The sequence below is a fragment of the Haliotis cracherodii genome, unplaced genomic scaffold (assembly GCF_022045235.1).
Source record: "Haliotis cracherodii isolate W230 unplaced genomic scaffold, xgHalCrac1.p SCAF_5, whole genome shotgun sequence".
Lineage (NCBI taxonomy): Eukaryota > Metazoa > Mollusca > Gastropoda > Lepetellida > Haliotidae > Haliotis > Haliotis cracherodii.
The window spans coordinates 26,791,234-26,816,651 of record NW_027266308.1 but is presented as its reverse complement, the minus strand read 5'-3'; the positions used below and the strand labels follow the sequence as shown (position 1 = coordinate 26,816,651).

Below are 25,418 nucleotides of genomic sequence, written 5' to 3'. Positions count from 1 at the left end.
GCATAAGGTATGACAGGTGCATAGAGTATGACAGGTGCATAGAGTATGAAAGGTGCATAAGGTATGACAGGTACATAGAGTATGACAGGTGCATAGAGTATGAAAGGTGCATAAGGTATGACAGGTGCATAGAGTATGACAGGTGCATAAGGTATGACAGGTGCATAAGGTATGACAGGTGCATAAGGTATGACAGGTGCATAGAGTATGAAAGGTGCATAGAGTATGACAGGTGCATAGAGTATGACAGGTGCATAAGGTATGACAGGTGCATAAGGTATGACAGGTGCATAGAGTATGACAGGTGCATAAGGTATGACAGGTGCATAGAGTATGAAAGGTGCATAGAGTATGACAGGTGCATAAGGTATGAAAGGTGCATAAGGTATGACAGGTGCATAGAGTATGAAAGGTGCATAGAGTATGACAGGTGCATAAGGTATGACAGGTGCATAGAGTATGACAGGTACATAGAGTATGACAGGTTCTATGAGTATGACAGGTGCATAGAGTATGACAGGTGCATAAGGTATGACAGGTGCATGGAATATGACAGGTGCATAGAGTATGACAGGTGCATAGAGTATGACAGGTGCATAAGGTATGACAGGTGCATAGAGTATGACAGGTGCATAAGGTATGACAGGTGCATAAGGTATGACAGGTGCATAGAGTATGACAAATGCATAGAGTATGACATGTGCATAGAGTATGACGGATACTCAGGTCCAAGAAAGTAATTGCTCATCTCACATCTCATGTACAGTGAAACCCTGTTAATCCGGAAAATTCAATAATAATCAGTCGGGATTATTTGCCGAAACAGATTCCACTGGGCGTGAAAAGGCAAAATACTGATGAACATTATATGAGTGGGTAACTGAAAATCAACGCTGAGTAATTCGCGAAAAGGGTAAGCATGGTACCACTATGGTATCTACCATGCTAAGCATGGTATCTGACAGATTGCAAAAAAGGACAGTACTTGTTTGTTGCCTAACGCCACACCCAGCAATACCAAGCAAATACCCAATGAGTTAGACTAAAGTAACGGATTAATAATTATTCGGGGTGATATCGCCTTTACATAAGGCATTTCTGTACTTAAGTTCGGACTAACAAGGGTTCGCTGTATGGAGGTTTTCGGATTTTCCGAACTGACATGACATGATGATGAGTATGATGAAGACGATCGTCAGCCCATAAATACTAAGAAGCCACCATTTAATGACACGTTATCTCCGTATTTGTCTATAAGTATTTTCAAGACACAACCAAATATTTAAAAATGTTATCAAACAACGTTTATTGAAACAAGGGTAAAAACTAAACAAACTAAAAGATATCTATCGAGAAAAGTATACACAATAAACATGCGCGTTTATTTTCTGCGAGTATTCAGCTTCCGCATCCAGGACACGTACTCCGTATGTAACATTACAGTTATCGATTTATCGGAGATCAATGTCACATCTTGATTACATACAGTTTTTTTCCCTGAACTAATTTCACCAAAGACTGTGTTGCATAGCAAAACTAGCAGCTCTAGATGACGGCTCTCCACCATGAGCTAAACGTCCTCGTGAAATGGTGTTCTGTAAAATTCGATTTCTCCTGTGTATAGCGTTCAATTTCACTAAGAGCCAACGTGATTCCTATCCATGCCTTTGGGAGTTTATCACTTCATTCGTTTTTCATCATTTTTACGAACTCTGAAAGACAAAGAAAACGTTGTTATATGTTTTTGCATAAAAATACTCATAATTTTCTAAAATTCCAAACAAGGGGATTTGTGGGTATTGTTTTACTGAGGATGTTGTTTTGACGGGATGAGGTGAGGGATTTAAAAACGTCGAGTCCATGGTTATTGCACTTATATAGCGACGTACATGCACGTATGTGTGTGTGTGTGTGTGTGTGTGTGTGTGTGTGTGTGTGTGTGTGTGTGTGTGTGTGTGTGTGTTGCTGTTTGTACTAGTCCGGACCAATGCCGATTTCATAGTGCTAGCTCACTGATATATCATGCCGCCGTTTTCAAATGAATACCCCACTCTGACACAGTATACCGACTCCGAGCCGACCAGTCCTTGTTTTAGCCCCTTAATGCCGAGCGCCAGACAGGGTAACAACAAGTACCATCTTTTAACGTCTTTTGGTATGACGCAGCCGGGGATCGAACCTCGGACCTTCCGCTCTCCGGGTGGATGCTCTAAATAAATGTTGGATATAACGATATTACAACAGTACCAAAACACACGTAGACTCGGGATATCGTAGTGGTCGAAGTGTTCGCTCGTCACACAGAAGACCCAGGTATGATTCCCCACATGGCTTTAATGAGTGACAACCGACTATTACTAAGAGCGGCGTAAAACAATATTCACTCACTCAAATTACGACTAGTGTTTTCTTTGGTTTTCTAAAATGACATTTCGAAATGAAATATATGTACAAAAAATGTTATACCTTCACATAAATATCATTAAAATGATTATTTCTTACCTATAAAATTGACCTTCCCGTCCCCGTCAATATCTGCGTGTGTTATCATGGCTTGAACATCGTCGTCTTCTATGACCTTGCCAAGCTCTCTCAGGGTCACACGCAGTTCTTCTACGGATATCCGGCCGTCGCCATCTTGGTCAAATACGTCAAACGCCTCTCTCAACTCGCTCTCTTCGTCATAAGTGTTTATACGTCGACACATCATCGTCAGAAACTCATCAAAATCAATCGTTCCGTTTCCTAGCAACGAAATAAAGCGTGCCCTAGAGCCGAAATCAAAGACGGGACCTGAACACTCATGTTATGTGTTTAGTTGGTGTGTTTATGGTCTCTGACTCTTTTCCAATTCAACCGTCAGTTATATTGACGTCTTATCTATCAGTTAAACCGATTATAATCACACGGGTTTTTAAAAAAAAAAAAATTAAATTTCATCACAAATAAAGAACGCCAACGGATTCCACTGGGCACAGAAGGCAAAATAGTGGTGAAAATTACATGAATTGAATCATAAAAAAAGTGATGACACAAGGTGATGACACAAGGTGTTCGCGAAATGGGTAATCATGTCCTGCTTTACCGGTAGCATCTGCCACTCACACATAAAAAGGTTCCCGTGAAGACTCCGGGTTAGATTTGGTCATCAGCAACCCATGCTTGTCTAACGGGATCGGGTGGTCAGGCTAGCTGACTTGGTTGATGCATGTCATCGTCCAATTGCGTGGATCGATGCTCATGATAACAATCACTAGATGATTGTCTGGTCCATATTTCATTATTTACAGACCGCCACCATATAGCTGGAATATTGCTGAGTGCGACGTTAAATAACAAACAAAGGAAGGAAGCATTAAACGGTAAGTGTAAACCACTCACCATCAGCATCTACTTCGTTGATCATGTCTTGCAACTCTGCCTCTGTTGGGTTCTGACCTAGTGACCTCATGACGGTTCCCAGCTCCTTACAGGTGATCATACCGTCCCCATCTTTGTCCATATAAGCAAAACACTGCTTGAACTCTGCAAAACAATGTACATATGTTGTATTGTTTACTGTAGACCTTCCCATCTCATCCTTTGCAATATATTTCCATCCGTCTGGAATAATAACTCAACCATCTACTAAACATGTTGATAAGAGTTCAAATAACACAGGTAGTGAGAGAGCGAGTGAGTTTGGTTTTACGCCGCTTTTAGCAATATTCCAGCAATATCACGGCGGGGGACACCAGAAATGGGCTTCACACATTGTACTCATGTCGGGAATCGAACCCGAGTCTTCGGCGTGACGAGCGAACGCTTTAACCCCTAGGCTACCCGACCGCCCCATAACACAGGTAGATACCGATGAAAAATAGTCTCACTGTACTGGTAGGAATTGTTCAAACTCACTTGAACTTCTGAGAATAACCAGTCTCGATTGTCCTATGAAACAAATTCCTTTGGGCGTAAAACACAAAATAGCGGTGAAAATTATTTGAATGGATAACTGAAACTCATTGATGACTCAGTTGTTCGTCAAAGACTTATCATACGATGGATATATTTACTAACCTGAAATCTGCTCATCGGTAAGATTCTCAACCTGAAAAGAATAAAAGAAAGAAATATAATTATTATTATGATTTGGCCTTGTCACAGAAATGTAAATTTCCAATGAAAAGTGGTTATCCGAGAAATGAAAAGTTATCATTGCGTGCCTGCATATTTGCTAACCAACTGCACAGCGGTTGTTTAAACAAGCAGCCTTGTGAGGCAAACTTAGACGGTTTTGTCAAGGCAAACTAACAAATATTTGCACCATGACCACTTGAGCACGGACAAGACTTGCTGGCATTTGTACAAAGGCAATTGAAGCACAGAGACAATGTCGATAACTAACGCAGTCAAACATACTCAGCTCATAAAATCATGTGTCTGATTACTATATTATGCCGGAATAGCATTAGAGTAAATCTGAATTACCTCCCCTTTGATCAGTGGTGATATCAAATATCTTATTATAGAACAATAACAACTGAATACTATATGGAATTCAAAACATTTAATATCTTCATCCTTTTTTATGGTACACAACTGTATTTATTAAAATCTACCAACATTAAAATCAAATGTTCTATCGTCAATAATGTACAATGGTATACACGAATGGCTTCCCCTGCGTACATTCTCATGCAATTAAGTGCATAGTAATCTTATACAAGTAATAATTCCGCAAAGAAAATATGATATGACATTAACTTACCATGTTTAATATATGTTATCAATCAGACCAGCATGTAAATATTGTGAACACCGTCTAGTTGCAGGTTAGCCGACAGAACATTGCTGCTAGGTCATGCAAACTGTTTATGTCGAGCATTGTAATACCAAACGCACGCTGTAATACTAGCAGCAACTTGGAATTCAATAGAAAGAATTCACCTCTCGACCCCCCACAATTGCTCCTGTTTAGTGCCGAAACACAGCATGAGAAAGTCGCCTTCTTTTTGCTTTCAGTGTAACCCTTTCTTTCATTGTTGCCTGTTAACCCGTATTGTAAAGTTTCTGTGCAAATGTCAAGGTTCAGATTGCGGTGGATATGTATGGTTCTCACGAGTGTATTTTTGATTATTGATATGTAATGGATCATATCGTGTCTCCGACATGTGTCATATCGGAATTATGGCGTATCAACTACTCGTAATAAATGATCATAGTGTCTCAAGTTGGCAGTTCGTCAATATAGAAGCGCTGTGTTCATGTTTGTAGGGCTAAGACTTGGACTGTGGAACCCGAGAATATCAAATGATCCTTCAGTCGTGAGAAATTAACGTGTTGTTTAGCGACATTAAATCTTTTAATTGAATATGAACAATTAACAGTCCTTTTGAATATGGATCTTCAATAGGCGTTATATATCATATATTACTAGGTAAATATAAGCTTAACAGTGGTATTGATTTATAACGATTATTACTGAAATAGACACGAAATAATCGTCGGATTATTTGTCTAAAATGAATATGTTGTAGACCTCTAGCATGTGGCGAATATGCATTCCAAATGGAATATCTATTAAATTTCTCTTGAATATGCCTGTCTTTTGAAATATGTTGCAGATAGCTGGCATGTGGCGATTCACCAGTGAAACGTAAAACGTCAACGCCAGAGAATACCCAGTCTCGAATATCCGACGAAACATTCCATTGGACCTTACAGGCAAATTAGCGGTGAAAACCATATGAATGGATCACTCTCAATCCAAAGTGTATATGTTGCATGTATCTGGTGTGTGAGGAGATATACATTTTGTTATTCGAACCCATATACATATGGACTATATAAATATTTAGGATATAAAAGCGACAAAACAATTTCCATAATAACATAAATTTCTGCTAAAGCCGAGTCCAATGTACGATTCCAGCTACATCATAAGCATTGACTTGCCTTTGCATGTGTTTGTGATGGTGCCACCAGCAGAATCCATCCACGCTTTTGCGAACACCTGGTATCATCACTATTTGATAGTGATTCACATACAATGGATTCTGGGATTTCTTATAATTATGGAAATATTTTTGTGGCTTTTATTTATGATTCGCCATCCTATAGTGATGATTCCAAAAGGTGAGCGTATCCTGCCCAACAGTTACACTCGTCATATACATTCTACTGTAAGGTAATTACAGTTCACTATAAATAAAGTGTGGTAAACGAAACAGGGTAGATGACAATTGAATACCCTACTTTTAACGTAGTGTAGTTAAGTTGGACAATCGTAATTGAAATCTGCATTAGTCATTTGAAGAAACAACTCTCCTGATCAAGCCATGGTCGCGTTGGCCTTGACCCGCGCCAGTGAAAGCAGTAATCCATTACACGAGACAACTGTGGGAATATGTACACGCTATACAAGCCTTTCCTCAATGGAATGAATTTGTTAATGAGTAACGTACAACCTGAGACAAAATGGGATATTTATACAGGCATTATAATGTACCAATGGCATATAAATAATCATTATATTGCACTAAATAAATGCATGTATGTTTAAGCTCTGTAACTAGGCAGCCACTCTCGTAGTATGACGTAGACTGTTTCATTACGTTCAACTTAAATATGCTTCGATATAAACCATTGAATTGGGAACAAAACCATTTCTATAATAGTAAACTGTTTGTATTTAATTGCAAACCTTTTTATTGGATACAGCAGTGTCATATAAGTGTAGTATGTGTGTCCTTACTCATACGAAACGATGTTTACAACATCACCGATATAGCTTGTGCATTGTTTAACGCCGCGCTATGTTTATTTAACCTATAAGACGGCGGTTGGTGAATTATGAAGTCTGGACCTGACGTACACACTGGTATAGATTTAAATAGGGTATCTAAACAATGATTTGAATGTGGATGAAATAGATGATATTATGCTGAAGGTATATGATATGCAGTCACTTGTCCAAAGAAGGCATTGTTGCAAGTTGAAAAGTTATAAAAGTTTGACAATGTATTTAATTTATATATATTGCAATAACTACAGGACGATAGATACTTAAGTACAGTTACTCATGTGTCCGACACGACCGTTGATAAAGATGTTTTTCGAGTTAACAAATATCTGGATTTACGAATTAATGACCTCATCGAGTAATATCCCTTCGTAATTATGAAGATGTTCCAAGCAGCAGTCGTCTTGATTGTGTAGTTTCCGGATTAAAGGGGTCCGAAATGGAGATGTTTAATTGTATTTGTAAATTTGCAGGTGTTGATCGTAATTATGTTTTTGACATATATATCATTTCAACCAAATCAAACACCCATCGGTGAGCTGTAAGAATTCCTCCGTTGAATAAAACCTGCCAGGCAAAGGAAGTATACACTTTAAAATAGGACTTGACCCCAAAAGTACGAACGTTATCAAAGCGTTACAAGGCTGAAAACAGTATCCGAAACACGGCAAACTTTAGGCCCAAAACACAACTATGATATCCGTATCAACTACATCACCATCGAAAAACTATTTCTTGTTTGTTTATTTTAAGCCGCCATCAAACATGGGTGTATCTTTTGCCCGGCATTTAACAAACGAGATGCAGAACACAGGATGTATAACTATACAGTCATGATTAAACAGTGTTTACTTGAGTTAAAATAGCTTCAAGTGATTGGACTTAACCTAAAGTATCAAATCATCGACATTGCCCAAAGTAGACCACCCCGACTGTCAAATAACAACTTAAGGCTAATAACCAAGCATAGGGCATATCGAGTGAGTCTACTTCATTCCCCACTGCCCCGCCCCTGTCGCGTGGTAACCCCGTCAACCAGTGGCCCATCTGCGTCAATGGCCCGTACTGCGACACATACCGTCCTACCTGTGGGTTATTTTCACTACCTGTTCTGTCGCAGTGGCTGCCGCAATGCGACAACAGTGACCCGCATTTAGGCAGAAGGGTTTACTGTGCTGTATGGGTAAATGGCATGGGAGGGGCTGGTTTATTGAACACAGGTAACGTGATAAAACACGAGCCAGGTAAATATCCGTTGAGGAATGAACGCGCTTTGATATGGTCTTCACTCGTGTCCCCATATTACTCATGACGGTTTTTGCGTGTTTTTAAATTTAAATTTAAACCACACACCACGATGTGCAACTGACACCCTTTTGTCAAGTATTGTTCTTATATATGTTTTATCTATTTTGCCGACTAGACATTTTACTTTTTCATGGTCAGTGTTCCGTGTTGTACTCCTTTTATGGTGTGTGATGAGAATCTGCAGTGATTTATTATGTACATGTAGGCGTAGGTAAATAACCCTCGGTCTGAACTTTCATGAATAAACCTTACATCAGAAGGGGTGATTCCTAGAGCAACAGTTAGCACCATTGCATCTATACTACCCAAATTTTGATAGGGATACGTAAATATTTCATACTCTTACAAAACGTAAAACAGCCGCTTCAGGGAATGTTTTGTAAAGTACTTATTATTTGTAATGATGGTGAATATGAGACTGTGTCGAGGCAATATTGAAAATGCTATTTGTATGACAACCACTTCCAGTCACATTCAGTCCCTACCTTGACTCAGAATATCCCTGTCAAAAGTTGAGCAGTATATTATACGACATTCTATAAATAAACGAATCTTTATCGCACAAAGTGATGGTTTATGATATAGTTGCCGATATTACATCCCACATCGAGCGCTGTGGGACTAATCTGGCGCACCATCATGACTTGAACTACAGTGAATTTTTACATATGTTTCAGGTGAACAGTTGACGTGCCTTTGCATGTGTTTGTGATAGTCCTACCGGTGGGGCAGTATACGCTCATATTTTCGCGAACACCTGGTATCATCACTATTTGATAGTTACATAAAAACACATGATCATGATATAGTCGCAATCGTACACTCGACTCTGCTTTATGCAGAGATTTCTATTGGATATTTAAAGTGTTTTGTCGCTTTATTTACGAGGAAGTCTGCACAGGACCATAGCCCTGTTTAGTCCCTGTGTCTCGCTATTGAAACACTTAGTGGTCAAGATCGTTCGCGGTCATAACATCTACTGTCATACTCAACTACTGGTTGAAATGTGTTCCCAATTCTTTCATTATTATCATAACAATATTCCCAGAAAATAATATCTCTTACAATTTGGAAATGTTAAGGTATTTCCGAGTATCTATAATCTCTAATAAATATACCCATGCTCAAATTTATTGTCACCCCTATAGTGAAACGCTTATATCTTGGGGTGACAATGAATACGAACATGGGTATACATCAACTGATTAAAGAAGAAAAAACAGACATTGGTTATTTGTTTCATTTCCATTGGAGAATATATCTCCACTTCCCCTTGCTTGTAGACCTAGAGTCGAATACAACGGTAACCTAAGTATAACAGAACCAGAGTATTCGTAAACTCGATTCGTGGTCGATGTTCACTCTTATGATCACTGGTTTGTATGGCCCAGAATAAATCAATCACCGCCGTCAAAACATGAAAATGAAATTCGATGTCGCACAACAATGAAACAACATTCAACCCAAGTTTTTATGTTTTACCTGATGTTCAGAGTTGCGTCCCTTTTGCGTGCCAGGATTATGTGATCAATAATTGGAATCTCAGATCCCTCCTGATTATGATTTTTTCAGGGTTTGTTTCTAGATAAACGTCGAAGAACTATATCACTTTAGGATTTCCTCCCACATTAAGTTGGCATATAAAACAGAAATAACAGAGAGAAAACAGAAATAGCTGAAAAGACTTCAACTCAAATCACCTGAACTTAATGCAATGCATTCACTGCCTCCTGATATCGAACATATGTTTATAACTAAAACGTCACATGACCTCATTTATTTGATGACAGAAAAATACAACCGTGCCAAAGTATATCATCACCGATAGACATCAATACACAAGGAGATGTGCAGTAATCGTCCACAGCATGAGTGTACCATTAGTGTCAGTAACAGTAACGTCATTCACTTCATGCAAGATTGGATCATGCAAGGACACTTCCCAATACCGCCTCTGTTGCCTATTCAGAATATCCATACCATCGTACCACCACCGCTCCATGCAGTCTTGTTCTTACTTGATCAGCATTGTCATCACAAACTCTGAAAGCAATATGAGTTGAAAAGTGTCACAAGATGACTACATATAACGAAGTCGGCTATACCGAATCGTCGACTGTATTGAAACCACATTTACACTCAACTCCATCCTGACGAAGCGCAAACACAATTGTCGCTGGCGCTGAGGCACATTCACAAGTACAAGAAAAGACATCATTCAAGAGAACCATCTTAGCTGTGAGTGATTTGTTGCAAGTGACACGGGCACAGCTCATTTAAACAAAGTTTGAAATTAAGTTTGGTGTTCATAAGCCGAATATTCCGCTACAATCAAAATTGCGATGTTGTCTTTTTTTCAATACTTCAGTTTCACGTGAGTCTTAAATTAACTGCTACATTGTGGTATATAGGACCCGAAGGTTGTCTCTTTAGCTTTAACACACTTTTCTGATTGTGTTTGTGAATTGAAAAGAACTAACCGTGTTCCACAACCTACCTTCATAATTAACCTGCCCATCACCATCGTGGTCGGCTTCTTTGATCATTTCATTGATGTCTTCATCAGTCAGCTTCTCTCCGAGGTTGTTCATCACCTGTTTGAGGTCGGAGGCGGAGATGAATCCGTTACAGTCCTTGTCGAACACCTTGAACGCCTCCCTCACCTCCTCCTCCGAATCCGATCTGGAACTCAACTTTTTCTGCATCATCGTCAGGAATTCCGGGAAGTCGATGTTGCCGTTACCTGCAGGAATGCCAACACAAAGTCTTCAGGGGAAGCCTCGACTGCTCACAAACCCCTCTTGATATACATGCAGAGTTTCATTTCAAATCCTTTGGACTAAACTCGCCCATGTGATGAAGTATGTTTATTCACGCATAATCATATTGCAATAGGACTACCTGTATGTGGTGGATGAATATATAAACAATCTCAAATGCTGCATTCATATTATGCATATTCACATATGTGCAACAAAGGCATGGACGGACTTAAGTATATGTAAAATGGCATTTCGTACACTCACTTGCTTTTGATAAGGGAAAAAATATGATTTTCTATCTTTTTAAAAAAAATCGTGTTTTTATTATCGGAGTAAAATATCTTCTTCCTTTGCTTAAGGTATAGTGTCCATATCAGACACTCCGAGTACAAACGCTATCCTTAACCTCAAGCCAAAAAGACAAGAAAGATAATCTTGAATTCTTCTTAAACTGATGCTTAACATTCTATAACACATTTAATAGTTATGGCGTTATAAGCTGTCATGTAGTTGGTGCCGTTGTACAATGACGTCAACGTCTGTGACGGTGGACTCACCATCAGCGTCCACCTCGTTAATCATGTCCTGTAGCTCTGCCTCCGTGGGGTTCTGCCCGAGTGACCTCATCACTATCCCAAGCTCAATTGTGGTGATGCTACCATCGCCATCTTTATCAAACAGTCCAAAGGCCTCTTGGAACTCTGGAATATGCATGTGTTTTTTAGTGACCCGTTTCACAAAGACGTCATTTCATTATGAACATAACCCCCAAATATTTACATCGATATGCTATAGTCGTAGTGTTAAAGGGACACAAGCTCATTCGTCTAAGACGCCGCAATCCGCTGTGAAGAGTTGCGTCCCTTGCGCAGTCCAGAATCCTGTGATTGTGGGTTCGAATTCCAGATTGGCCCTGATTATAATTGTTAGTTTGTCGGCACCATACCCGTTTAATGAACAACTAGGCTTTCCTGTAACCTTAAGCTGACATATCTTGAAATAAATGAAATATAGTTGGAATTTTTTAGGTGTTAAAACCAAATAACGTCCTCTTATATCGCCTATTGTCGATACAACATAGCAAAAATATAGAGGGACAGTACAATCGAGATATCACCCTGTAGGCAGAATCTTTAATGATGTGTATGTGAGTCCGGTGTGTGTGTGTGTGTGTGTGTGAGTGTGTGTGTGTGTGTGTGTGTGTGTGTGTGTGTGTGAGTGTGTGTGTGTGTGTGTGTGTGTGTGTGTGTGTGTGTGTGTGTGTGTGTGTGTGTGTGTGTGTGTGTGTTGTGTTTGTGCCTGTGTGATGTGTTTAGTTTGTGTGTTTGTGTGTATCTGTGTGCCTTGTTTGTGTTTGTGTGTTATGTTGTGTTTGTGTGTGTCTTGTATTTGTGTATGTGTGTTGTGTTTGTGTAACTGTGTGTTGTGTATGTGTGTGTTGTTTACCGGTGTGTGTGTCTGTGTGTGGGGTTAGGGGTGTGGTTGTACCGTAGTGTGTTGTAACACATACAGAATATGAGGTAGGTACTGCATTGAAAATGCTGTGAAGTTATACTCGTCTGATTCTGGAAGACCTCATCAGTCACTTTACTAAATAGATGTCACGTGTGTAATAAAATATGTTAACATATACCTGCAATTTGCTCCTCTGTTAAATGCTCGGCCTGAAAAATATTGTAAAATAAATGTAAAAACACACCAAATTGGAGGTGAGTGTGAGTGAGTGAGTTGGGTTTAAAGCCGTTTTTAAAATTATTCCAGTTATATTGCGGCGTGTCAGCTTAATGTGGGAGGAAAGCCCGAAGTCATACAGGTCTCAGACGTTTACCACTTCGGTGAAACCCACGAGCACGGGTATGGTGCTGACAAACCTAGAATCATAATTGGGGCGAACCGGGATTCGAACCCACAATCATAGGTTTCTGGTGTGCCCAAGGGACGCAGCTCTGCAAAGCGAATCGCGGCGCTTTAGACGACTGTCACCCCCCAACCTAATATTGAGGATGCGCATAATATTGTCCACGTTCATGGTTATACCCACACATAAGGTTGTGTGCAATTTACTCTCATGTCAAATCTAGTTTCACTAACACAATGTAGTAAAGCATTACTAAAAGATAGTAAGAACCATGGTTATCAGTATCAGCGTCGTCTGAAGTGAGCCTATTTCATATCATATGTCTTCTGAAATGTTAAATCTCAAAGCACATTTTTTTACAATAATAATGACAATTGGTACACATATAAGTCGCCTACTCCACACAATATATATATATATATATATATATATATATATATATATATATATATATATATATATATATATATATATATATATATATATATATATATATATATATATATATATTATTTGTTATTTCTGAGGCTACACATCACCAAAAACGCAAACATAGCTACGAGTAGCCTAGTGGTTAAAGTGTTCACTTGTCACGCCGAAAACCCGGGTTCGATTCTCGACGTGGGAACAATGTGTGGAGCCAGGTTTTGGTGTCCCAAGCCGTGATATTGTTGGTATATTGCTAAAAGCGGGCAAAACCATACTCACTCACTCGTCGATAGATACAGTGAGGTAGGAACAGCAAAATTTACCAAATGCTGATTGCTGATCATTCTTTCAAAGAAATGTAATTGTTTATTACACCTCTATCACGGCGACTTATAATCGATATCGATTTGGCCATACAAGTCAGTGGTTGATATTATGATCGTCTAGCATTGTCTTGTTGCAACCAAGTCACCGAATTTGACCACACGGTCCATTTCAGCCGCCTTCTTTCGACAAGCAAAACATATTGGGTTACAGGTATTATCCGAAATATCCAGGGGTACATAAATCAAAGAAATACAAACAAACTCACCATGATGTTCGACCAGAGGTCTTCAGTTCACATGTATCTATCGTCACTTTCAGTAGGCTACATGAGAGTGACGGACGATTGTCTATTTGTGTCGACTCATTTATTGTTGCCCTGGTACAAACCTCTCTCTATGAACTCTTTTAACTATTGAAAGGCTTCTATAAGTTTCAATAAACACACTTGTCGTATTGATAGGCAGTTGACATCTTCACAAAGACAGTCTTTGGCATAGGATACCAATTCGAACACAGGCGGTAGCTATGCAGCAGTGGACATATGGGACAGTGAGACTTTGCTGCATATAAAGTGTATGTGCTGTACATGTTTTTATTGTACTGTCGGTAATATTGACACACTACTGAAAACAACTTGTTGTTAAATGAAAGCTTTACCAATAGTTTCATTTGGCAGCATTAATGAGGCACTGTGTTCAACAATTCCAGTCTAGCTTTAGGCTCAAATCAATGAAATACATTGTATGTTATACATAAAGGTAACTAGATTTTTTAAAATAGGGGTTGGTCAGCAGAATTTTGAATGAACTGAATCAAAGTTGCTAGGGCTGCCAATTTGTCCGAGACTATGCTCCTTTAACAGGTAACTCATATTGCCTTTCTGATAGTAACTCTATGGTCTACGTTAAAGGTGAGATGAAATGAAATTTGGGTTTAACGTCGCGTCCAAGATTATTTCATTTATATAGCGACGTGCTTGCACGCGCGCGTGTGTGTGAGTGTGTGTGTGGCTGCTTGTACACGTCTACACTAATGCCGATTTATAGTGCTAGCACACTGAGATACCATGCCGCAGGTTAACATGAATACCCCACTCAGATTCTAAAATTCCAAACAAGGAGATTTATGGGTATTTTTTTACTGAGGATGTTGATTTGAGGGGTTGAGGTGAGGGATTTAAAAACGTCGAGTCCAAGATTATTGCACTTACATAGCGACGTACATGCACGTGTATGTGTGTGTGTGTGGCTGCTTGTATTAGTCCGGACTGATGCCGATTTATAGTGCTAGACACTGAGATACCATGCCGCAGTTTAACATGAATACCCCACTAAGACACAGTATACTGACTCCGAGCCGACCTGTCCTTGTTTCAGCCCCTTAGTGCCGACATTAATGCTAAACAGAGTAACTACCATCTTTTAACGTATTTATGGTATGACGCGGCCAGGGATCGAACCCCGAACCTTCCGCTTTCCAGGTGGACGCTCTACCATTAGACCACGGAGGCGGTCTCCACGTTAAAGATCTCACTTCTATATTATGACCTGTAGCTCATTACATTTCCTTTGTGTCCTTCAATGTTCAGTTCAGGAATTTCATTCCGTGATCTATGGGACATTTGTTTCTCAACGTGATGACTGTAGATATAGTTTCATATCTGTCTTCAAAGGGTCTGGGAACTTTGTCAAAACATGAAAGCAAATGTCATCTGAAGTTTACTGAGACAACAATATGTGAAATGCTCTTAAGTTGTGAATTGTGAGAAGAGAGGAGTGAGTGAGTGAGTGAGTTGGGTTTAACGCCGCTTTTAACAGTATTTCAGTTATATCACGGCGTGTCAGCTTAATGTGGGAGGAAAGCCCGAAGTGATGCAGGTCTCAGACGGTTACCACTTCGGTGAAACCCACGAGCACGGGTATGGTGCTGACAAACCTAGAAACATAATCGGGGCGAACCGGGATTCGAACCCACAATCATAGGTTTCTGGCGTGTCCAGGGGACGCAACTCTGCAAAGCGAATGGCGGCGCCTTAGACGACTGGGCCACCCGTGCTCCCTGAGAAGAGAGGAACATGTGTGCATGGGAGAATTCCTAATTAGCTGTCGTAATGCATAACTGAGCAGTAGTGGAGTCATACACAAACAGCAAACTACCGTAACGGTTATAACGAACACAAAGGAATCACTAATTTTAGTTCGTAATAACCGTAGTTCGTTTTAAGCATATACACAGCATATATACAACAAATGGACGGGACTAAAAATTAAGTTCGTTATATCGGTCAGTTCGTTATAAGCGTGTTCGTTATAAACGTAGTTTACTGTAGTTATCTTGGTGTGGATTCCAATGAATCAAGGCCTCAGTAAAACTTTCAAAATGTTTTATGGTAGACATGTGGAGGACATTTCCAAATTTGACGCATCATCGACAAAAATGATGTCCGATTCAATTTCCGATTTTGACTTGTACCATATGTTCCCATGCTTTTTTCAGGTGAACAAATGACTTGCCTTTGCATGTGTTTGTGATGGGTGCCACCGGTGGGGCAGGATACGCTCAGGATATGCTCACACATGCGCATGATATTGTCGGAATTGTACAAGATATGGAAAGATTTGTGGCTTTATTCCAATGAATCAAATGTATACTCTTTGTGATTATGTTTGGGGTTCCGGAAGACATTACCCATGTTTCACTGTTTAATATGACGATCATGTCAATTAGCATATTCACCAGTCTCGCCTGTTGATGCACGTATTCCTCGACATGCTACCTACCACATGTACTTCAGTCTTATGGTGGTTGCAGCATAGTAAGACACAACTGAACAACACATTCAAAACTTCGACACCTAGTGTTTGCAGGGATAACACACTCGGTCTACTTGAATGATGTCCTTTAATAAATGAGTGAGTGAGTATGGTTTTACGCCTCTTTTAGCAATATTCCAGCAATATCACGGCGGGGGACACCAGAAATGGGCTTCACACAGTGTACCCATGTCGGGAATCGAACCCGGGTCTTCGGCGTGACGAGCGAACGCTTTAACCACTAGGCTACCCGACCGCCCCTTAATCAATGAGAATGTGAGTATGGTTTTATGCCTCTTTCAACAATATTCCAGCTATGTCACAACGGGAATTCAGGGAACTGAACTCGGGGCTTCGGCTTAACGATCGAACTAACCACTAAGCTACTCAACCTTCATAGTAGTGACACAATTGGTGTAAACGTGATGCGATCTGGCGTAAACGTGATAATACCTTGTGTTTATTTATATATTTATATGTATGATACGTTGAAACAACATGGAAGTGAAATTGGCTATTTGATACAGTGATGAAAAGATGAATTTTCGAAAGAGGTGAGCCTGTCCACTCCAAACGACGGTAAACGTCGTGATTGAAGGTGAAGGTCACGTTAGAGTTGGTCCCCGAAACTGTCTCCGAAGGTCAAGGAAACAGAACATTTAATATCCGAGTTGTTACAGCTTTGAATCTTGTACATATTGCAGCATTCTGTAAAACTGCTGGTCATTCAAGAATGAACACCCCCGTAGTGGACTTGGAGTACTGTATTACTCGTAATATTCCTCATACGAAGCACGTGAATGGTAGAATCAATAATAAACCAGGGACATACAAAAAATCGTTTTATTCCATCATGAGTACATTAGTTAATACTGGGTAAGCAATCTGGTGAGGTAGATCCCAGGTCTTCATACAAGGCACCATTTGTGTCACAATGTTCATGATCTATGTGCATCTGCTCAGGTTCACCATGACATTACTACGTTGCTCAGTTAACAGAATGTCATCCCTGATATCATCACTGTATAGGTACTTAATGGCTCATCACTTGCCAGCGGACATCATCTTAACGAATTCTGAAATTGAGAATGTTCATAAGGTTAATATTATATTACACACGATATTCCAGAGAATCATTTCGTCACCGTCGCCGTCACACTGTGCGTGTTATTATTATTTAATGCTTTAAACAATAGTCATGTGATGTCAACAGCAACAGTTGCTGTATTTTCAAAATTTTAACACACTGTTCCCTCACTATTTCATAGTGATTCATAAACACATGATATATTCGGAGTGGTACAATGGATTCTGCTTCCAGTAGAGATTTCTTATGATGATGAGATTTTGTTTCGCTTCTACTTATGGTCTATTCCTAAATGTAAAAACATACCTTCATAGTTTACTTGTCCATCACCGTCAATATCTGCCTCCTTGATCATTTCATCTACTTCCTCATCTGTCAACTTCTCGCCTAAGTTTGTCATGACATGCCTCAACTCAGCTGCACTGATGAAACCGTTGCCGTCCTTGTCGAACACCCGGAACGCTTCCCTCAGTTCCTCGTCTGAGTCGTTGTTGCCCATCTTCCTGGACATCATGGTGAGGAACTCTGGGAAATCTATGGTACCGTTGCCTAGGAACAAAGCAAAGAAAATCAGACCAATCACAGTTCTATATTACACAGGAAATTATTTTCATCTTTTCATCAATTATGATTATGATGATGATTATTATTATTTACAGATTCAAATAAATCCAGCAAAGAGGGTTTGGGTGATCCCGGCACAGTATGCTGGTGAGACTCATCATCAGCTCAGGGTCCTTGCTCCCTCTATACACGCAGCACAGACAACGAATGGGACTTCTCCCAGGAAGCACTGCCTAGTCAAACCCAGCCATAGCTTTTCAGAGAATGTGATGACTTCCCAACACTGCAAGGCTTCTGCATTACCAATATTGCCAGAAGGGCTGTATTCCTGGTAGCAACCCCGGTAACTCTCCCAATGTCAGTCAACAGATTGGGAGGTAGCAAACCTAAGGCACAAAGAACAATGGGAAGTTGGGTAACTTGGTACTTGGAATGCAAGCGTGGCATTTCGAAAGCGAGGTCTGAATATTTACCAGGTTTTTCCTGAATCTTGTCAATCACATTAGTGTCAAAATCGACAGAAAATTCAATAACATTTTTGATTTCATTGGATTTATAAAAAGGACAAGATCAGGTTTGTTGGCCTGGATACGTATACGAGTCTATTCCAAAAGATTTTGCATTTACCATTTTTCATGACGCCCTCTACATATTCTGGGTCGAACCATGGATGGACCTCTGTGTCAAAACCACAAGCATGGCGAAGCCGGCAATAAAATGAACGAGCTACACCATCATGTCGCTGAAGATACTGTATTATTATTATTAATATTGTCGTTTTTGTTGTTGTTTAGTTATTAAAGTAATCATCACTTTTGCTACAACCATTAATGATCACGGGAATACAATCTTCTGGTGGCAAACAGATGACTTGGGTTTCATCCTCTTCTGTGGGCCGAGAAAGCATTCTTTAACACACTGATTTGTTAACCAGAGTATTGATCATGCCTTAGTTCGTGATGCAATGTTAATATTCATATGCATTATAAATTCAAATTCCTTTTTGTTGTACAACAAGCGCTATCAAGATGAACAGACTTACCATCAGCATCTACTTCGTTGATCATGTCTTGCAACTCTGCCTCTGTTGGGTTCTGACCTAGTGACCTCATGACGGTTCCCAACTCCTTGGTTGTTATGGTTCCATCGCCGTCTTTGTCGAAAAGACTAAATGCCTCTTTGAATTCTGCAATCATTTTAACACAAAATAAGAAAGGCAAATCGGTGTATTGAAAGACAAAGTCTGTTGAGCATTTCCTTTTCACAGTGCAGGTTTTGAATGTCTCCGACTGCAAATTTCAATTTCAGGGATTTTTATTCTGTGAAGAGGGAGGCCTTGACAACCTACCTGCACATTGTTCCTCTGTTAACTGTGTTTGTTGCTCAGCCTGAATTGCAAACAAATATACACATAAGTAATCAACAACACCGAGTAAAACACTGATACCTCCTCATCTAGAAACTATTCTGCTAATCATGGAATATATTGTACAATTGATATGTATACAGAATTGACTCAGACAACTAAAGTGATAGAAACCTCCTAAAATAACCGAAGCGAAATTCATACTTATTGAAAGTACACCATAATGGGATTTCTAGACTGTGTACCGTGCAATCACTTCATGTGAACTTTATGTTCGCGTTTATAGTCACAAACTTAATAAATCATTGCATTCAAAATGTCTCAACATGTCCACGTGAATGTTAGTTCACTGTTGCATAATTGAGAGAAAAGTGAAATGAAAACATTTGAAAAAAAAAAAATACTTCATAATAATTTTATAATTATAGTATTTTAACCAGATACGTACCATTTCAAATAAAGAAACCTTGATCTTCCCGCTGCTTTACCTTCCCCTCGGACTGACCTGAGCGATTATGTTCAAATACGCCGACAACTACGGGTACCTTGATATTCAAGCAAGTGTTAAAGGGGAAGTGTGCATTGAGGAACCGAGAAAAGCTATTCGTAAAGCCATTCTCTTCTTAGTTCGTGTTACAATGGACGCGTATGCTGTTGGCAACTGGAGCGCCCCTCGCTTAGATAAACAGCCTATTTGTGTTGAAGTTGCCAACAACACTGAAAAGAGACATTGATCTGTTTGACTTCATTCGTTTTGGTATACAATATAAGGAATAATATTTATTTGAGTTCTTAAATTAAATGAATACAAACCCGTTCCACTTTTTTCTCAAACTAAAGTGTAGAATTTTGTCAGTTATTCGCCAGTGATGAAGTACTATGATCACAACCTGTTGTTTGTTGTTCTGAAATTGAATATAAGGGTCTGATCCGTGTCTATGTCTAGTTAACGGGATTCTTATTCTAGGATTACTTGTTTCTGAAATTTGATAAAAAAAATGATAATTTCAGGAAACCCTTAGGGTAACACATGTACTTGTCACGGAGATAATGTTCAATGCAGAGTAATGAAGTACTTTAGTAAACTACACCTAGGTTATAATGAAAGTACTTGTTTTTTCATAAATAACTGTTAAACAGAAGGTCTTATGAACTAGAGTGAGTGAGTGAGTGAGTTGGGTTTAACGCCGCTTTTAACAGTATTCCAGTTATATCGCGGCGTGTCAGCTTAATGTGGGAGGAAAGCCTTAAGTGATGCAGGTCTCAGACGTTTACCACTTCGGTGAAACCCACGAGCACGGGTATGGTGCTGACAAACCTAGAAACATAATTGAGGCAAACCGGGATTCGAACCCATAATCATAGGTATCTGGCGTGCCCAAGGGACGCAACTCCGTACAGCGAATCGCGACGCGTCAGACGACTGGGCCAACCGAGCCGCCTATGCACTAGAAGTCACAAGACATACGATACGGATAACTTGCATGTACGGAGTATAGTCAGTTTTGCGCAAAAGTTTCGCATATTTGATGATATTTGTGAAGGTCATAGTCGTAATTCAAATATCGATTGATCGAGAGTGTCACTTTCTTGATAAAGGTATCCGCATCTGTTCCGAAACATGTCAGTGGTGGCATACACAACGTTAAAATCATTATTTCAGCCCCGTCTTCATCAATACTAGATTCTAAATACTGATTTTGGAATTATCTTCTTCACCTGGTTATAGAAATGCTAGGTCCAATATTATTTACATATTGGATAGGAAATACGGTACTAATGATATGTCCTCATCATTCTCCATTATTTCAGTGCCTTCCCAGGTTTACCTTTCCGTTCACTATTCTTCAAGGGGCGGTGGGTAGCCTTGTGGCTAAAGCGTTCACACGCCGAAGACCCGGTTCGATTCTCACAGGTGTACTATGTGTGAAGCCCATTACTGGTGTCCCAAGCCGTGATATGTGCTGGTAAAAGTGGCGTAAAACCATAATCACTCACTATTCTTGATCCTACTGTTACGGCTATAGTGTCAATACGGCAATGCGATTTATACGTAGCTCACGTTAACCATCCTGCACATCTGTTGGTTTAAACAGTTTAAGTAATCAACAAAGTCATCCATTTGCATACAGGATTTAATCTGAAAAACACTATCCAACACAGCACGTTATTTTAAATATGGACAAGCTATTGGCGCGACTATATGTGACGACGGCTTTGCAATGTACATCTAGAGTAGTTTTTTTGGCAATGATTTTTCCCGGATAGTTAATGTTTATTTTGCTCGACTTTTGTATATATGCAATATGCAATATATTTTGTATATATAATTTCTCCCAAGCTGAAAGTCGCATCTTCTTGGTTGCACGCGAATAAACACTGAATCTGAATCATTTGCAACAGTAACAAATAAAATCTAGCACACCGACAACAGCAACAAATGGAATCTTAATATCAGCAACAGCAACAAAAAGTCATCCCAGTGTGTCCCGCCGACATGTTCCTTTGCATGTAGAAAATCACTGATTCACCTCGTCATCATCATCTTGACAAATTCTGAAATATATTACATACAGAGTACACAGTTGTGTAGAAATCAATCGAAATAACATCTTTTCATGATTTTTAATTATGCATACCGAAATTATCAGTTCTTTGCTATAAACAAGAACGCTCAATACCAGCACATAATAACTATACTACTCAAAATAAGTAAAAGAATACCGGATTTTTTCATAGGATTACAGTTAATCTGTCATGGCTGGAGGTTATTGCAACACACCAGCTTCAGTTGTTGTTCTTTATCTTGTTTTGTAGTATATATTACCTAATATAATACCAAGCATATACCATAATACAATTCCATACTGTTATGCTTCAATGGACATTGGTTTTTTATATTTGAAGGGCAGCTATGGGTCAAATTACCTTCATAGTTTACTTGTCCATCACCATCAACATCTGCCTCCCTAATCATTTCATCTACTTCCTCATCTGTCAACTTCTCGCCCAAGTTTGTCATGACATGCCTCAACTCAGCTGCACTGATGAAACCGTTGCCGTCCTTGTCGAACACTCGGAATGCCTCTCTAATTTCCTGGTCCCCATCACTTTCATTCATCTTCTTGGACATCATGGCAAGGAATTCAGGAAAGTCAATTGTTCCATTGCCTAAAGTATGATGAGTAAGGTATTAATCTTGTTTTCAGAACAAGTTATATTGTTTGCTGATACCCTATGGAAGATTACAATATGCAAGCTTTAATTAATATTGTTCCCTATTTATAACCACCGCCGTTTATCGACTATGACCTTTGTCATAGCATTTCTTTGGTACACCTGGCATCAGACCTATTTGATAGTGATACATACACACATGCTCCTGACATAGCCGGTATCGTACAATGGACCCTCCTTTTAGCAGACATAGAAATGAGTTTGTCTCTTTTATTTGTACCATAGTGCCACAGATCGATGGTCTTCATGTATATGTATGTATTAATGTCACTCTTTGTATCTCGACACGCCAAATTCTCTGCGAAATAACTTGAACCTACAAAAATTAACAAGACATTCAGTTACCGACGATTATATTAAAAGGTGTGTGAGTTTGGTTTAACTAGCTTTTAGCAATATTTCAGCAAGAAATGGGCTTCACACATTGTACCCATGTTGGAATCGAACCCGCGCCTTCGGCATGACGAGCGAACCACTACGCTACCCCTCCTCCCCATATACATTAAAGGGATAATGTTTGTGTGTGATGTAGATGTCCTGTCATCTACTTACAGTCAGCATCCACTTCGGCGATCATATCTTGTAACTCTGCTTCAGTCGGGTTCTGTCCGAGTGACCTCATTACGGTTCCAAGCTCCGAGGTTGTAATACTTCCATCGCCATCCTTGTCGAAAAGACTGAAGGCCTCTTTGAATTCTGCCATTTGTCCAAAAGATATATGGAGACATGCATGAACAGTTTTAACATTTCTGACGTTTATTTAAAAGTAAATTCATATGAACCAACTTCTAAAACGAATTTCACGAGAACAAAATCGTATGTAAAAATGCATCGCATATTATCAACGCTTTTAACTAAATCACATCAATATACAATCAAATATACAATATTTTAAACACTATATAAATATGAATAATAAAACAGTCAGTTTAAGCCATTCACGAAATGCTTTATGCATCACAATGCTGATGTTAGGTCCAAATTTCAAAATAAACCACAGGTTCCCTTTTAAGAGAGATTACGTCCATTTATTTATTTCTTTAAAAAATTATGAATCATTTTAGCTGTCATGATCTAATTACATATAATGTTCTCTTAATACATTTAATCTAAATGTCTGTCAAGTCGTCTAGGGCGCCGCACTTTGCTGTGAAGAGTTGGGTCCTTAGGTTTGCTAAATGAGGAAGGATGCGAAACCCACATTTGTCCATTACAGTTCAGAACAAGCTCATATGCGTCCCTTTCACCAAAATGGTTATGCCTCTATCATTTCGGGTTTTCCCTCCCACATCAAGCTAGTACGCCGTGATATAACTAGCATACTGTTCAAACTGTTCACTCACTCACTCACTTACTCACTCATACTAATAACCCTTTACCTGCAATCTGTTCTTCTGTAAGTTGGTCTGCTGACTGCTGAAAACGAATATGAATATTCATAGAGTATGTCATCGATACACATGAACTATGGTCAATATCCCATAACTACGAAGTAGCATATGTCTTCACCACGAAAATCTGCGACATGGCATACCTGAATACACACTGACGGGCGAAAGAAAATGATCACATGAAAATTGGATTTGACAAAAACATTACAAAACTGATCAAAACAGCTGAAAACAGTCACCGAAACACCACAAACTTGAGGTTCAAAGCACAACTATGATTCACGTATCAAATACATCACCATCGAATACTAGCAACCATTTCTTGTTTGTTTCATTTTTAGCCACCATCAAACATAGACATATACTTTCCTTTGCACGGCAGTTTATAATGTATTGATAATTCTGCATGTTCTATCGATTTTAATGATATACACCATCTGTTCAGTGTTATAGGCTGTCAAAATATCTCTCAAATACGTCAGCTGGCCACTTGAGGAGAACATGTGAGAACAGTCCTCTTACTCAATGTAAGATTGAAATCGATAAATATACGGTAAATGATATTGATAAGTATATTAAGTAACTCTATGATACTTACCATGTTGTTTCCAGTCGGTAGTTGCACAGCTGAAGCCTGAAGGAACACAACAAAAATGACAGTGTGTTTCAACGTGCTCTCACTACGTTTAACAAATTAAAACTTGTATTGAACCTTTGAATAGAAAATAGACTTTCACTATTCAAGGTGTACTCGTGCAGTCATAAAGGTTATTTCAATGCGGTCAATTTGCAGTTTGAAGCGTCTTTGTCACTCTTTAAATTCATGCATGTGAAGATTGTATCGGCATTCAACATTGAAATTCTATAACCAAACAACTCACTGGTTATTATAGAAAAAGAATTGAAAGCACCAAAGCATGAATCATACAACTATTGTTGAATTGTGAGAATATGTTCCTTGTCACTGTTGATATGTCACGTAGTGAAGTGTTCTAATAGTTGCACCAGGTAGGTGGGGGAGAATTCCTTTTTCGTATGCTTGACTTGATGAGCGCCGACGCCCCGGGACATGTTCAGGACACAGAGCCCAATAACGTTTCAGATTTTTTGTTGAGTAAACAAGATTTCGGCTATAATAATTTACATTTATGTACACGAAAAAACTCGAAATGGCTTTAACAATAACCTATACATTTTATTACGATGATAGAACACATGCATTAGGGTCCCAAAATACATAGTTGTATTCTGGTAAAGTGGAAAAAGTGATAACCTTTTTTCTTAAATATACTCAAACCTTTCCACAAGACGATATTAGGAAGTATTGATATGAGAATGATACGCCCTGTTGACGATTGTCTTCCGTATTCCTATAAATGCACTCGTATCGTATATTATATAATTCTAGATTTTGATAAGTTTCCCGAGAATCGGGGAATTTGAGCGAAAATATATTAACCAACAGTTTGAAGACTGATTGGAAATGTCATTA

At 39.2% G+C, this 25,418-nt stretch overlaps 1 protein-coding gene across 1 annotated transcript; it reads right to left on the bottom strand.

Moving 5' to 3' along the window:
• Positions 1–1,373: 1,373 nt before the first annotated feature.
• On the bottom strand, positions 1,374–24,623 carry LOC139444314 (uncharacterized). The gene is made up of 12 exons (XM_071225249.1): positions 24,525–24,623; positions 23,915–23,951; positions 23,088–23,231; positions 22,227–22,469; positions 18,975–19,118; positions 17,675–17,917; positions 11,412–11,555; positions 10,687–10,835; positions 4,060–4,090; positions 3,382–3,525; positions 2,503–2,745; positions 1,374–1,712 (listed from the first exon to the last, which is right to left on the bottom strand). The coding sequence occupies exons 1-12, from the start codon at positions 24,525–24,527 to the stop codon at positions 1,684–1,686; spliced, it is 1,554 nt and encodes a 517-aa protein (XP_071081350.1). The 5' UTR covers positions 24,528–24,623; the 3' UTR covers positions 1,374–1,683.
• Positions 24,624–25,418: the final 795 nt, after the last annotated feature.